The sequence below is a fragment of the Neovison vison genome, chromosome 9 (assembly GCF_020171115.1).
Source record: "Neovison vison isolate M4711 chromosome 9, ASM_NN_V1, whole genome shotgun sequence".
Taxonomy (NCBI): Eukaryota; Metazoa; Chordata; class Mammalia; order Carnivora; family Mustelidae; genus Neogale; species Neogale vison.
This window is the reverse complement of record NC_058099.1, coordinates 20465633-20481280: the sequence shown is the minus strand read 5'-3', so window position 1 is coordinate 20481280 and position 15648 is coordinate 20465633. Positions and strand designations below refer to the sequence as shown.

Sequence of the window (15648 nt, the reverse complement as noted above, 5' to 3'; positions counted from 1 at the left end):
ACCACACAGTGTATCATTAGTTTTTGATGTCATGTTCATGATTCATTGTTTGCATTATAACACCCAGTGCTCCATGCAATCTGTGCCCTCTTTAATAGCTGTCATCGGGCTTTTGCCAACTCAAGTCAGCTGTGGTTAAAAATATGTGAGGATTCCTGAGCTTTCAGATTCTGCTGCTGTGTTAGGAGTGTGGAATGAAGCGCCTCTCTTACCTGGGCTTCAGTGGAACCATGTGAAGTCCTAAGTGAACAGTCAGTCAGACTGTGGTTCCGGGAAGGAACCCACATTCTTTCATTTTCCTCTCCCGATTGGCTGTCCTGAGGCCTGTTTCCAGCCCCTGTGGCTCCAAACTTGGGAAGCTTCTGGGGTTGTCCCGGGGAAACCCAGCCCCTGACTTCCTAGACCACCCTTTCCTTCGCCTGAACAGAATCACAGGATGGTCAGTATGGCTTGACTTTGCTCTCAGTTCAGTCTTTTCTGCCTTGCACCTTTAACAGATTCTGGCCTGTTTGATATTTTCTGTGTGCTGCGGCACTGTGATCTTTTCTGGTGCTGCGGCATATATATATTTTTTTCTTTTTACATTGCTTCATCGCTCTGTAATTTGAAAAGCAGAAATGCTCTTATCACTTCATCCTCGAATATTTGGAGCCAAGTCTTCATTATGAACCCAGAGGTTGGTTTCAACACTACTTCTTTTACTGGGGCACACCTCATTACAACAATAGATATGCTTCGCGATTTGATGGGCACATGTAGATTTTGGAGATGAAGCAAATACATTTATTAAACTCTTCGGTGTTTAATTGCACTTGGAAATTTACTGTTTGCTTCAGGTTTTGTGAAGGAAGCTTTGTTGGAAGGATGCATTTCCTATCTACCCAGTTTGTTTTGGGTAGTGGTAAGCTCATAGGAATTAATAAGAAATTTGTAATGCAACAGCTGTTTGTCTTAATATGAAATAATCAGTTAAAACTCTAACTTCATTTTCTAGTTGGTTCCTCCTTTTTTTGTACTGTTAAAAAAAAAAAGCATATACATGCTTTTAGCTTACCAGTAGGTAAGTTAATAAGTAGTTGAACACTGGTTGAACTTTCAAGTACTTCAAGTTAAACTGGGCTTGATGGTAGTTTTTAGGGAGAGGAGGTTTTTAAGCGTAATGCTCTTTTATTTATTTGTTATTTTTTCTTAGGAGCCATATTCTCTGTTTGTTTGATAAGGATAGGAAAAATAGTTTTCTGTCATGTAGTGGGTATGTTGCTGAATATTTGTTTCACTGGAATTTTCAATTAATTGCAAATTAATATTTGTTAAAGCAGCAGTTTAAATGCTGACAAGAGGAAGTTGGATCATTTCAAGATTGAGCAATGGAAATCTTTGTGCAGATTTCACACTCCGAAATAGTAGCTTTCCATGACACTCTACAGGAAGTCTGCTTTTGTTTCACAGATTATAAGATATTTTCTTTTAAACTATTATGAAATAAAATACATATGAAAGTGCTTGACCAAAGTATCAAGTGCTATAAAAATGTAAATATTTTGTAAGGTTAAACCTTGAAATATTTAATAGGTTATTATATGCTTTGCAAGTAGGATTCTTTTAAAATATATTTTTTAAAGATTTTATTCATTTATTTGAGAGAGAGAGAGAGAACACAAGTGGGATGGGGCAGAGGGAGAGGGAGGCACAGCCTCCCCACTGAGCAGGGAGCCAGATGTGGGGCTCTATCCTGGGACTCCAGGATCATGACCTGAGCCGAAGGCAGATACTTAGCTGAGCCACCCAGGTGCCCCACAAGTGGGATTTTTTGTAGGTTCCAAGATATACATGTGTGTATAGTTTTTTAAAAAATCTTTTCATAATGGAAAATGTCAGAAATACTGAAGTAGAGTGATCAGTGCAATGACCTCCCCCCCCCGCCATGTACTCACTGCCCAATTCCAACATTTATCCCCAGTGGCCAGTCTTGTTTCATCTCTGTCCTTATCCACACCCTCACCCTCATATCGGGTAAGATTTTTTCTTTTTAAAAAGTGATTTTCATCACCTTATATTCTGGAGGCCAGGAGTCCAGAGAGAAGTTTATCACCTTATATTCTGGAGGTCAGGAGTCCAGAATTGGTCTCTGTGGATTAATATCCCCGTGCTGCATTCCTCATAGAAGCTCCGGGGGGACTTGGTTCCTTGACTTTTCCTGCTTCTAGAGGCTCCCACTTTCCTTGGCTCATGGCCCCCTCCACCATCTTCAAAGCTGGCAGCACAGAGTCTTCTCTCCTCTCTGACATTTGCTTCCGTCACCACAGCTTTTTTTTTAAATTGAGGTAAAATTCGAATAACGTAAAATTCGCCATTTTAAGAAGTGTACAACTCCGTGGCTTTTAGTGCATTCACGATGTTTTTCAGTCAGCACCCTTATGTGATTCCAGAATATGTTCATCCCCACAGAAGAATCCCATACTCACGAAGCAGTCACTTCTCATTCCCCATTTCCCCCACCCAACTATTATAAATCATGCTATTTGCACTTGATTGTACGAGTCTTGCTGTAGACTTGTTAGTTGTATGAGGCTTCGTTTGAACACTTGCTTTCAGTTATTTGGGCTGCATGCCAAGGAATGGAATTCTGGATCCTATGCTAATCTTACACCTAATTTTTATTTTATTTAATTAATTAATTTATTTGAGAGAGAGAAAGATCACAAGTAGGCAGAGAGACAGGCAGAGAGAGAGGGGGAAGCAGGCTCCCTGCTGAGCAGAGAGCCCGACGCGGGGCTCGATCCCAGGACCCTGAGATCATGACCTGGGCCGAAGGCAGAGGCTCAACCCACTGAGCCACCCAGGCGCCCCGTACACTTAATTTTTTAAGGAGCTGCCACACTGTTTTCCACAGAGACCACACCATTTTACATTCTCACCAACCATGGAAGATGTTTCCAATTTCTCCATGTACTTTTTTTTTTTTTTTTCTCTTTTATAGCCATCCTAGTGGGTGTGAAAAGGTATGGATCCCAGAGGGTTTTTAAAAAAACATTTTGGCCTCAAAGATGTATGGAAATTCTACCCTTTGGTCCACTCCCTTTCTGCCTTCCATTCTCGGTGTTTACAGGGTCATAAAAACAGCTGGCACGCGTGCGGCGTCTGCCATGTGCTTGGAGCTATGCTGAGCCCTTCACTTGCAACAGCTCAGTCACAGTCCAGAGAGGCCCTGATTTCATCAGCAACCCAGATTCCTATGCATTAAGAAACCAGAAGGTAATTATAAAGGTGACACTGAGGAGGCGTGTCCCCTTTAAGGCTCAAAAGAGGAAGAAACAAATTTCCGAAGCCATGTGCATTTGGGCATAATAATGCTTAGAAGGAAATACTGTTTGTAGAAGGATTCACCCCGGGGTTCTTTAAATGGCCAGCTTCCCTGATTCATTAAACTTAAAGTTCAATGTACTAAGCCTGAAGAACGAATAACTATTTCAGGAGATTATCTGTTCTGTTAAATGAGGCACACCTTGCCAGTTATTTGCTCATTGCGCTTTCCTCCCAAGACCTGTTCAGCATAAGCAAACCAGAGCGTGCTCCCCAGGACTCATGAAGTGAAGAGCAGGAAAACATCCACTGGATTTGGTCATTAGAAAGCCATCGGCCGTCTTTAAAAGAGTGGTCTGCAGTGGGTAGGGACAAGGCAGAGAAATGCAGCACTCGAAGGCAGAACCAAAGACAGCTTTGTTCCGGGGTGGAGGAAGGTTGGGGGTTGAGACATCGATGGAAGGAGTAGAAGTTAAGATAAATGATTCTTTCAGGAAGGCTGAGTGAGCCCCAAAGGAGAGTGGAGAAGAAGATGTAAGGTCAAGGGATATTTGAGTTTATTATTTTTGGGTAGAAAGAGAACGAACTATGTATTTGTAGACTCAGTAACAGAGCTGGGTGAGGAGGAAATGTTGAAAATACAGGGAAAAGAAGGTATGATTAATTGATGAGAGCATGTGCTTGCTAGTGAATTAATGGGGCAAAGACACAGAAGAGTTAGCCTTGTGGTGTGTTGGGGGTGGGGTATGTTGTCCACAGGGACCTGAGAAATGGAGAGGAGACGGGTTTCTGTGGAGGAAGCAAAATGGTCAGGAAATGTGTATGTGATGCCCTTACACCTTACACCTGGTTCCTCTGTCAGAGAAATGGTGCTGTGCTTTGCGTGAAAGGTTGGGGTTAAGTGTAGGGTTTAAGAAGAATTCCTAAGGGAATGGGAGAACTGTTGAGAACAAAGAAGTCCTCCTAAAGAACAACCATACCCTATTAAGACAGATTCCCTGGTGCTTTTGACTGGGCCAGAACACTGGGCTAGATGGACCTGTGCATCTGACCTAGGACCTGTTTCTAATATTCTCCCCAGATGCAAGCTCTGCCAGGCATCTTAAGTTGGATGTGTTGTCTCCATGGGGCTCTGTAATCTTATGCCTGACTCTGCTCCCCTCTCTTTCTTCATTTCCATACCTTTCCACCATGCCCTCTGGAACTCCTGATCTGGTTAAAAAAACAACAACAAAAAACAAACCTGTCAGTGTAGCTTCTTCTCTGCGCCCTGCCACCATCTCAAGATGTAACTGGACATTGCCATACCCAAAGATTAGTAGTTCCCGAAGCTGCTGCCCCTCCAACAGCAAAGACCCCTCTCTGAACTTTTGTTGGTGCTTCTCTGTGGCAGGAATTATGTGAAACATGTTCAGTCTTGTAGCTAAATTAATACTCGTGACAACCCTGACAAGCTGGCACTATTGTTAACCTACTTTTTGCAAATGAAGAAGAAACTGAGGTACCAGGAGATTATAGAACTTGACCGAAGACAGACAGCTTGTCAGAAGGAGAAAGAGTGAACCCATGGTCTCTCTTCTGGAGATGGAAAATGTCCTGACTTTCCAGAGCTCTTCCAAGTGCTTCATTCCAGGGCTGTTGATAGAGCCAGTCTCCAAATCTTTGAACGGGTTCTGGGTTGGGATCGCTTCTTGATTTCTCCACTCCACATACCTTAGGGTTCCACTTCTTCGGGTTGGTGACATCCCTGCGTCTGTTTTCGTGTGCATGTGTGTGCGCTTGAAGGTTTATAATTTAAAGGAAATGAACCAGGGCCCCTGGGTGGTTCATTCAGTTGCACGTCTACATTTGGCTCCAGTCATGATCCCAGGGTCCTGGGATCGAGCCCCATGTTGGGCTGCCAGATCAGCAGGGAGCCTGCTTCTCCCTCTCCCTCTGCCCCTGCTCTCTCTCTCTTTCTCTCTCTCTCAAATAAATGAATAAAAATCTTAAAAAAAAAATAAAAGAAACAGACCTCTTTCTTACCAGAATATGGGGCTGAAGGAGGTTGTGGCCTTAAACCTTGTTTCATCCTCACTTATACTTGTTCTGTTCTTTGTTTTGCTTTTGTTTCTTTCTTCCCCCCTTATTCTGACCACCCTCATGGGTGTGGACTGGTATCTCACTGTGGTTTGTGTTTGTAGTTCCCTAACGACTCATGACGTTGAACATTTTTTCAGGTGCTCGTTGGCCATTTGTAGATCTTTGGAAAAATATCTACCAATTGTTTGCCCAATTTTTAATGTAAATGTTCTTTTAATATTTCATCACCAAACATGTTCAAATTACACACTTGCAGATATTCTCTCTCTCTGTCTCTGGTGGTAGTAATGAGGAAGGCCTTTTAATCAAGCCTTTAATGAAGCTACTATGGAAATAGGTCAAAGCTCAAAGATCCCTTAGTAACCAGGTAGTTTTAAATTGCCTGCAGTATTGCCTTGAAGCCAACATTACGGAGACATTTGTTTGAGTAAGGGGAGCAAAGGAAATTACATTTTTAAGAACTTTTGAGTGTAAACCTAGACAAAAGGTTGGCTTGGAAAAGGTATTTTTTAGATACGTAGGTTTGCCCAATGTACTTCTTCCTCCATACACCAAGTTCTTTCACCCCTTGAGCTGGGGTTGGAATGTGAATCTATTTAAATGCATTTGTGTGGTTAATGTTGTCTGCCGCCTTTCCTTAGACTGTCTTTCTGGCCCTGACTTTCTCCTTATACCACGTGTGCCTTAAGCAACGTACAGATAGCTGGACCTTAGGATTTACACTCGTCCTTGTGCGGGAGTCATGCTAATCCCTGTATTGTTCCAACTTTAGTATATGTGCTGCCAAAGGGAGCAATATTGGATTTAATGGATACACATTGACTGACTGTTTTCTGACCAGGGGCTGGTCCCTAGCATTTTGCTTCTTGGGTTATTATAAAGCTGAGAAGGGTAGCTGTGATTTACTCCACCTATATGTTTCAGGATGGTTTATACTGATGACTAAGTAAAATTCCAACCGAGTAGGGAGTCTGTTCTTGGACAGAATTGTTTGCTAGCCTGTGGCTTTTCTTTCCACTGTTGTATCAAGTACTCAATGTTTTTCTTCCTATCTTTGTAGCCACTTCCTGAGAAGTTTGTGGTGAAAGGTGTTGTAGATCGTTTTTCAGAAGAGTTTGTGGAGACCAGAAGAAAAGCTTTGGATAAATTCCTAAAAAGAATTACAGACCATCCCGTGCTTTCTTTCAATGAACACTTCAATGTTTTCCTTACTGCTAAGGTAAGAACAGAATTGTTCATATTCCTCCCCCAAATTAGGATTCTTTGGGCTTTCTCGGAAGCTACTTTGATCTCTCACAGACCACCTTCATGAATGGCCTACTACAGTGGGTGTCATTGAATTGCTCTATGTTTTGGTGTTCATTTGCATCAGCATGGTTTCCATGTGTAGCATTCAGGAGAAACACCCCTTTGTAGCAGCAGGGGAAGACAGAGTTTTCACACTCACCGGAAGGAGGGGTAAGTGTTTCCTTAAACACTTGACGCATTGAGACCACTCTGACCAACAGTGGGCCGAAGGAACAGAGCAAAAGAACATCTAGTGAGTGGTTTGGTAAGGATGTTCTTCCAGGAACCCTGTGAGAGCTGACTCGTAACCTCATTTTACAGATGAGGAAACTGAAGTTCAAGGAGTCGGTACATGTTCAAGGGGCATCACTAGGATTTGAGGTTGGGTCTGTATGGCTTTGGAAGCCACACTTCCCCTCTGTATTAGACAGCCCCACCACGACGAGCTCAGCTACTTGCCCACGGCCACGTTCCTATTGGGTGGGCATTTTCCAAGCATTTGCAGAGAAATGTTTGGGTCCCACACAGTTGCCAGGTTCTGTGTGTTCACACCCAAGTTGGTCATTCCCTGGCTTCTCTGTGCACTCCAGGTTTGGCAGAACAGGCAGGAAGTCAGAGGTGCTCTGCCCTAAGTGTCTGCAGAAATGGTATTATAGAGGGCACAGCTTGCATGGAGCAGTGGGTGTGGTGAAAAAATAATGAATAATGTTTTTCTGAAAATAAATAAATTGGAAAAAAAAAGTTAAAAAAAAAAAAAAAAAGAAAAGAAATGGATGTCAAGCCCAGACTCTCATGCCAGTTCCTTGTAGCCACGTCTGTTTACCTTCGTGAACCACATTCCTATCCTTGGGCCATGGGTGCTCTGTTCCATGTTGGCAAGGGTGTTGAGGCTCAAGGATCTCCCACTTTTCTTTTTTCAGAATGGTAAAATTGAGAAATATTTGCAGATACTATCAGCTGACGTTAAAGATTTCAGGGAGGGTATCGTTCTCCAGACAATGGAAACCACATGGCGAAGTCCTTTAGTATTTTTTTTTAAACCACCATTGACATTTTTTTTAAGCCCCATCAGTGACCTTCCCATTCATCTCTTTTTTCCTAGAGGCCCATTCCCGCCCCCCAACAACATCAAATTCGTGTTCTGTTTCAAAATAAGTATTTCTTGGTGAGCAGATCCTCAGATACAGTTCTTAACGCAGAGTAAATCCATCTGATTTTCCAGTGAGCCTCATGCATGGTTCATGTTGTAGACCTGGTAGGCCCCAGGTCATTAGGAATCTATGTAGTGGGTAGAGAGGAAAAGTGTGTGTGTGTGGGGGGGTATTTATCTGTAGGCCATATAAATGATTAAAAAAAAAAAGTCCTTCAGTGTCTTAACCACAGTCCAACTTCCTGTGAGTGAGTGCTGGGGTGTTCGCTCTAACACAGAACAAATCCTAGCCTAGTTCAGTATTATTTGCTCAACTGAATGTACTAAATAACCCCATCTTTTTTTTTTTTTCCTTTAGATTGTGGTAAAATACATAAAAAATTCACCATTCTAACCATTTTAAGATATTCACAACTAATATTCAGTATATTCACAACTAATCTCCAGAACTTTCTCATCTTGTGAAACTGAAACGTGGTGCTTCCTGTGCTCTGTGATACCACCGGAGCTCCCCATCTCCCCCTCCCCGGGTTCCTCATCTTCTAACACCCCTTGAGTAACGTGGTCCTGTTCTTAGGTGAGGCCTTGACATATTCTGCCACAGTGAAGGCAGAAGCATTCCTCCTTCTCGTGATAACCTGATGTTATCACAAACCAGGAGTGTCTTTGGAAGAAGCCAGTAATGCTGGGAGAGGTGGGGGGACGCTTAGTGCCGCCTGTGTTCAGATCAGTGTTTTCATCTTTGGCAGAAAGGGTGCAGCAGTGAGAGAGGGATACCAAGTAACTCCATTCAGAGTATCGACTTGGTTAACGGGGAGGTTCTCTTGTCAGCCTCTACTTGGAGTAGAGCCTCTGCGGTCCAGCGAGCCCGTTTGGATCTAGCCGTGCTCCAGACAACACTGTGGAAGCAATGCCAGTAACGGCAAGGCTTCCGTTACCGTCTTGTGAAAGCCAGGTGTCTACAGGGACATTTGCTTGTCTAGGGTACATGAGGCTAGAAGGAGAGATGGAATCTTTAGAACATTCTCTCAGGCCAGGTAGCCTGACTTTGAAAGGAAGAAGAGAAATGGAGGAGGGGAGCCGGAGGAAATTGCTGCTGTTGTGAAGCTGGGTGAGCCCTGGGTGTGTATCACCACTGAAGGATTAGACGTTGAAGATACAGGCAGGAGAAGGAATGGTTGATGGGCAGGGGCCTTGCTTGTCAGCGAGGTGTAGCTAGGAAAGAGTGGAATCAAAAGTCAAAGTGAAGGCCTCGGCTGCCTAAGGAAGGAGGAAGTGAAATCAGGAGTGGTCTACCCTTCAGACACTTGTGGAGACCAGAGCCTGTGATTATGGCCGTCAGATGGGAGGGGGCTGCCAGCCATCTGGGTTAAGCGTGATTCCCTCTTCTCAGCTCCATCCCTAAACCAGACAAGGTGACCAGAAAGCAATGGCCTTGTGCCTCGTTCCCTTATCTGTCTGTAGACGTGCTCTGCTCAGACCAGGAATTCCTGTTCTGTGTGTGTTGAGGGTGAATATAAGGAGCAGACGCCTGATCTTCTGTAGAACCACTTTTGAAGGCCCCATTAAGGAGGTGATGTCGAACAACGTGAAGGTGCCGTAGCTTCCTCCTGGAGTTGGAGGACAGGAGGACGTTCATTTGACCTGGCAGACTGATACACATTTTAAATTTAGGTACAATGGATCGTGTAGCTCAGCAGATTTCCCAAGCGTGCCCTGACCAAGACATTCAGGATAAAGTGCTGTGTTGTTTACAGCACCTCTCCCTGCCTTGGGTTTTCTTGCCTTGCTTTTTCTGTCACTGTTTCCTGCTTCCTGCCCTCTTCTTCCTCCTTTCTTTGTATGGGTTTGCTTGGGATATAAATAAATGAATGGAATGAACTTCAGCTCTAGAATTTTCCTCCTAAAGATAACTTAGGATATTTTGTATGAGAGTAAGGGGCTTCTTCTTCTTTTTTTTTCCTCCCAGTCAGAGGCTTTAAAGCATCATGTTAGATTTAGTGTTGAGTTCACAGGAGAATGCACTCAGGTGAGTGAGCCCGATTAGAAAGGTAGGAGTCCGGCTCTGGAGAAAGGGTTCAGAGGTGTGCTTTTGGTGTTTCCGACAGCGAGGGGAGAGGATGGTGGTGTACATGGTTAGTCCTCTGACTCAGCTTCTGTTTTCGGAATCTACCACTTTCAAGAAGAAACCATCCAAAGCAGTTGGTTTGACTGAGTCCCGGCTGTGGGAGTGTTGGAGCCCCTTGAGACTGTCTGTTCATGTGTCCTCCTTAGGACCTGAACGCCTACAAGAAGCAGGGAATGGCCCTGCTGACCAGAGTGGGCGAGTCTGTCAAGCATGTCACCGGAGGCTACAAGCTGAGGAGTCGACCTCTTGAGTTCGCAGCTATTGGCGACTACTTAGATACATTTGCGCTCAAACTGGGAACCATCGACCGGATAGCTCAGAGGATCATCAAAGAAGAAATAGGTGAGCCCTTCGTGCAGACACTGATCACGCCCAGGGAGCATGTGTGCAGAAATGGCATTCCCCTCGGCTCAGCAGAATCCAACTGCAGAAACACTGGCCTGACAGAATGAGGCCACGCTTACAAAACTAATGCACGAGCACGAGGGGGGGAGGGGTTCATCGTGACCAGAGGATAATTTTATGCTCCCTCCTAAGCCCTGCTCGCCAGCCTTGTGTTTGCTTTCTGCATGGCATACAGCTGCTTCTCAGCCCCGAAGCATTTCCCTTCTCTCTCTCTCAACTTTAGCTTTAGAAGTAAAGACATTGAGTCAACTTCCCATCATTCATAGGAATAATAATTTAAAAAACAAACTTTGGTACCTTTTCTGGTAGAAAGATGGTTTAAAAGTGTAGAGACCTGTGTCTGCCAAAGTGGTGGTTCTTTTGAGACTTCAACTTGCAGTTGACTCACCTGCCCCACCCCTGCTTCATTTCAGACCCACTCTTCCTGACCTGGGGAGTTATGAGACCTTTCTAGAACCTTCTGGATTGTTGCCACCACTCCCTCCCCACCCCTCTTGTGGTCACCTGCTTTTCTGTATCCCAGAACATTAGGGCCTTTCGTCTTCTTACACACATGTAGGCCAGAGAAACTGGAACAATGTCAACGATCCTGCTGGCACAAGATGTGAAACACACCCAAAGGGATTCTCCCGTAGTTGCCATCCATTGGTTACTAAAAAATGGCAACAGCGTGTTTTTTGTAATGGCAAGAATCCTGGTGATGGGACGCCTGGGTGACTCAGTTGGCTAAGCATCTATCTTCAGCTCTCGACATGATCCCAGAGTCTTGGGATCGGGTCTCATATCGGGCTCCTTGCTCTGCGGGGAGCCTGCTTCTGCCTCTGCCTGCCACTCCCACTGTGTGCTCTCTCCCTGTCTCTCTTTCTTGACAAATAAATAAAATCTTAAAAAAAAAAAAAAAGAAATCCTGGTGACAAATGTGGGCTAGATTTTCTTTGGAGGGGAAATAAATCAACATTTGCCCTGGTTCCCTGTGCTGTATGAGTAGGTGAGTGGGTATTTTTGAAGATATGCAGTAGATATAGCTCCTCCCACTTCCCCCAGAAGGCACTGGGGTCCCCATTATCCAAAAGCATGGCATTCCCATTATGGGTTGAAGTCAGGTGATGTTTCATAACATCAGAAACCAGAAAATGCTGGGTTTATAGAGATTTTTTAAAAAATTATAAACAATGTTGTGTTTAAAAGAGCGCATGCTTTGGTAAGTGACTGACCAAGGAAATAACATCTTGCTCTAGAGAGCTCTTGGCTACAGTTCTTACTGAGTCAGTAATACCAGGGATTGTCTTAATTACCCACCAAGTCGTAATTAGTTTCTCTTCTCCTTTTATAGAGTACCTTGTAGAGCTGCGAGAATATGGGCCTGTGTACTCCACATGGAGTGCCTTAGAGGGGGAGCTGGCCGAGCCCCTGGAGGGGGTGTCAGCTTGCATAGGCAACTGCTCCACGGCCTTGGAAGAGCTGACAGACGACATGACAGAAGACTTCCTACCTGTGCTCAGGGAATATATTTTATACTCTGACTCTATGAAGGTAAGCTGGCTCACTTCTTGTGCACTTAGGTACGTTCCTTGTTTTAGTCACTTCCAGAAAAAAATTTATTGTTGCCTATTGGCACGTGGTACAGGTTTCCTTCTTCCAGGGTGGGAAGGATCATACATGTGGACTCCCCTCATAGGTATATAAATAGAGCACACGGTGAACCAAGTATGAGAAATAGTTGAAGAAAAATAGTGTGGAGGAAACTCTTAATGTTCGCTAAGAGTTCATGGAGGTAAAACATCTACTAAACAAGACCAGGATACTGTGAAAAAAGAACATTTGGATAATTAGAGCTCTTGGAAGTTAAAATCTGATTGGCTGAGATGAAATTGAAGAGAAAAGTTGAAAGATGAGGTTGAGGAAATCTTGGAAGGTAAAAAAAGGAAACAAATAGTTGGAAAGTAGAACAAAAATGCAAAAATACTGAAAATGTGAAAGAATGGTAAGAGATATAGAGGATTACTCTTGAAGGTTCAGCATCTGTCTGATAAGAGTTCCTAAGAGAAGAAAAAAGACTGATGGAAGAACTTATGAAAGAGATAATACAAAAAAATCTTCCAGAGCTGAACGATGTGGGTTTTCAGTTAAAAAGACATGAAAGACATGCTGGGCTTCTGGGTAGCTCATTTGGTTAAGTGACTGCCTTCAGCTCAGGTCGCAATCCTGGAGTCCCAGGATCAAGTACCGCATTGGGCTCCCTGCTCAGCAGGAAGTCTGCTTCTCCCTCTGACCCTCCCCCTTCTCATGCTCTCTCTCTGTCTCTCATTCTCTCTCTTTCAAATAAATAAATAAAATCCTTTAAAAATAAAATAAAATGAAAAGACATGTTCATTGCCCGGCAAAAGTAATGCCGGGCAATCACTGTAATGCCACCACGTATCACTGTATAATTTTAGAATGAAAGTTATATGATTTTAGAAGCTTTTAAAGAAAGAGGGAGATGGAGGAGATGTACAGTGGAATAAGAATCAGGAAGGCTTTGATCTAGCAGCAATGGACAAGAAAAGATAGGCACTGTGAGGACAAATGATTTCCAACCCCACATTCTAAATGCAGAGTAAGGATGGTATCAGATGCTTTAATGCCTGCACTAGAAACTACCCGAGCCTGCCCTTAGACCTTTTTGAGAGGACAGCTACAGGGACTCTTACAATGTGACACCCGTGAGAGAAAAGTGTCAGGCTTCCTGACCAACAGAAAAGATTATGTTGCACTGTGTTGAACATCCCAAGTAGCCCCTCTTCCTGTTTCCCAAAGGAGACCTCTGATTTATTATTCTATTTTGGGACAGATCTAAGGCACTCCTTTTAGAAGGATCGGGGTAAGGATTGACAAGAATTTCTTGAGAGAAACTCATCAGAGAACTTTGGGTTATAAAAATGGAAAACCAGAAAAATCATGGCAATATGAAAATATTCTACACCTTAAGGAATAAAAAGTAATGAATCAACTAGTTATAAAAATTAAAAAAAAACCCTTATGGAAAATTTCAAACATACAATAGAAGCAGAGAGAATAATATGACCAATTCCCATATACCCATTACCTGTGTTCCATTTTGTTTCACCGGGTATGAACCTTTTAAGGCTCTTGATACATGTTAAGTTGTGGACAATGGAAAATTTTCCTTCTAGAATGAATCATTGTCTCATGTGTACTCTATAGAGCTGAAAATAAAATACTTTCAAAGACAGGCTTGGGTCTGGATCTCACAATGGTCTAGGCAATGGTATGAATTTCCTTATCTGTAAGGTGGAAGTGATGGTAGTTATGGTGATGATAAGGATAAAACTCACAGGTGACATCATTAGCCTAAGGCAGTTTTATTGGTAATTATTGGAACTGAAGCTGAAAACCACAACTCCTGATTGTCACAAATTTCCTACTCATTTTCCTCTATTGCATTGAGTTTATTTGTTTTGTTTTGCTTTTTAATGAGACCCACACATGGCATATTTAATTCTGTGGCTGAAACAAGTGTAGAAAGGCATTCTGGGATTAGGGGTGGGTGGAATGGGTGAGGGGAGTCAAAAGATGAACTTCCGGTTATCAGTAATAAGTAAGTCATGGGATGCCGTGCACAGCATGGTGACTATAGTTAATACTGCATTATATATTCTAAAGTTGCTGGGAGAGTAGATCTTAAAGTTCTTATCAAAGAAAAATTTATAGCCATGTGTGGTGTTGGATGCTAACTAGTCTTATGGTGATCATTTCACAAGATACATATGAATCTTTATTTTGTATATCTGAAGCTAATATAATGTTGTCTGTCAATTGCATCTCCAAAAAAGGCATCCTAACTTGCTTAAAATGAGCCAGAATATTTTGGTTTACTTATAAAGTTGTAATAATATCTATTTTTGTGAACAAAAATAAAATTTTACAATTCCTGGGGTGTCTTTGAATTGATCTCTTGTATAGACACAGACTTCATTCAAAATGCTCTCTTAACCTTGCCAGACTGAAAATCTGACACATACACAGTCCTGGGATATTACAGTACAATTACTTTGTTCTTACATGTGGCAGGTATGTTAGTACTTAATACATATTTGTACTTGAAGCAGGATTTGAAATTGTCATTTAGCTAATTGTCATTTAGCTAGCTGGCATCTTTACTAAAATATTATTCTATAGCGAGGCATAAGTGTATGTGAGTAACTGAAGTTCTACATCAGAGAAACACTTGTTTGTTTATTCTCTTTCTTCACCCCTTTGTGAGGCGTATGTATTGAGTTTCTTGTTCCCTAAGCCTGAATAAACATTAATCAGATTAATCAGGCTGGGAGAATGGGAGTGTATACAGTATCTTCTGGGAAGGGCATAGGAAGGAGGAAGTGTTGACTGGCCATCTCTGAAACCCTAGCTCTGCCCCATTGGTGTGCAGGGCTGAGCATGGTTAGAAAGAAACGAGGTCTGCCCACTCCTATTCTTTCCAAAGGGAAAGTGTCTTTGCAGAGTGGTCTGGGTAAGACAGGAGTGACTTGATGACAAAGCCAGGACCGCCTGGGTTCATGATCTCAAGTATTGTTCTCCATGCAAGTCTAGACTGACGTTCAGCTATTTCAAATCCCTAATGATGGTTGAGGTCTGTGTGGCCAGGTCTAAAGACCCTGGCCACACAGGGGTCTTAAGTGGTTCTCCTGCCTTTGTCTTGTGATATTGCTGCTCTGTAAGAATTCTTAGCTGAATTGTATTCCTCTGAGAGAGTTGTACAGTTCCATTTCCAAAATACCTTTCTGTTTTGGGGGAATACGTGGGATTGACTTCGCTCTTCAGTATGAAAACAAAATATAAGGTAGAAAGCTTGCTGAAGGCCTGGCTGTGACATGTTCAGTATCAACTATGGCATGGCCTTTCTAACTGAGCAAGTCCTTCTGATTTTGTTTTGGTGGGGAGGGCTTGGTGTGGTGACGTTTTATCAGTCTACTCCATTATGATGGCCTTGAGTGGACCAAAGTGAGTATTCATCCTCATTGTTTGAAACGAGAGGCCTGCGCCTTACCAATTTGAAGTAGTTGTGGGTCAGTGGAGCCCTGTATGGAGAAAATGCTGGAGATCATTGAAACCCTCCCTGAGTTTGAAAAGGTCTCGCCAGTGACTTCATCTCCTAGATCTAGATCATCATGTCTGTCTTGTTCATTGCATAGATGAAGAAATAGAGCCCCATCAGTAAATCTTTTCTCTGTTGGCCCTAGTTCAAATGAGTGGCACCTTGTACCTGTGTCTTTACTCTTGGCTAAAGAGC

General features: G+C 43.0%; 1 protein-coding gene and 1 non-coding gene across 5 annotated transcripts in view; one reads left to right on the top strand and one right to left on the bottom strand.

The window, feature by feature from the left end:
* Window positions 1-15648, top strand: part of SNX30 (sorting nexin family member 30) — a 112540-nt gene that overhangs the window by 66423 nt on the left and 30469 nt on the right. For all 4 annotated transcript variants that reach the window (XR_006386381.1, XR_006386380.1, XM_044265114.1 and 1 more), the window contains exons 4-6: window positions 6446-6604; window positions 10097-10292; window positions 11689-11888. Coding sequence is in view for 2 of the 4 variants with exons in the window: in XM_044265114.1 (XP_044121049.1) it covers window positions 6446-6604; window positions 10097-10292; window positions 11689-11888 (555 nt within the window). In the remaining 2 variants the exon portion in view is untranslated. The remainder of the gene's footprint in view (window positions 1-6445; window positions 6605-10096; window positions 10293-11688; window positions 11889-15648) is intronic.
* On the bottom strand, window positions 6080-6181 carry LOC122917905. The gene has a single exon (XR_006386519.1). It is a non-coding gene; the product is annotated as a U6 spliceosomal RNA (small nuclear RNA).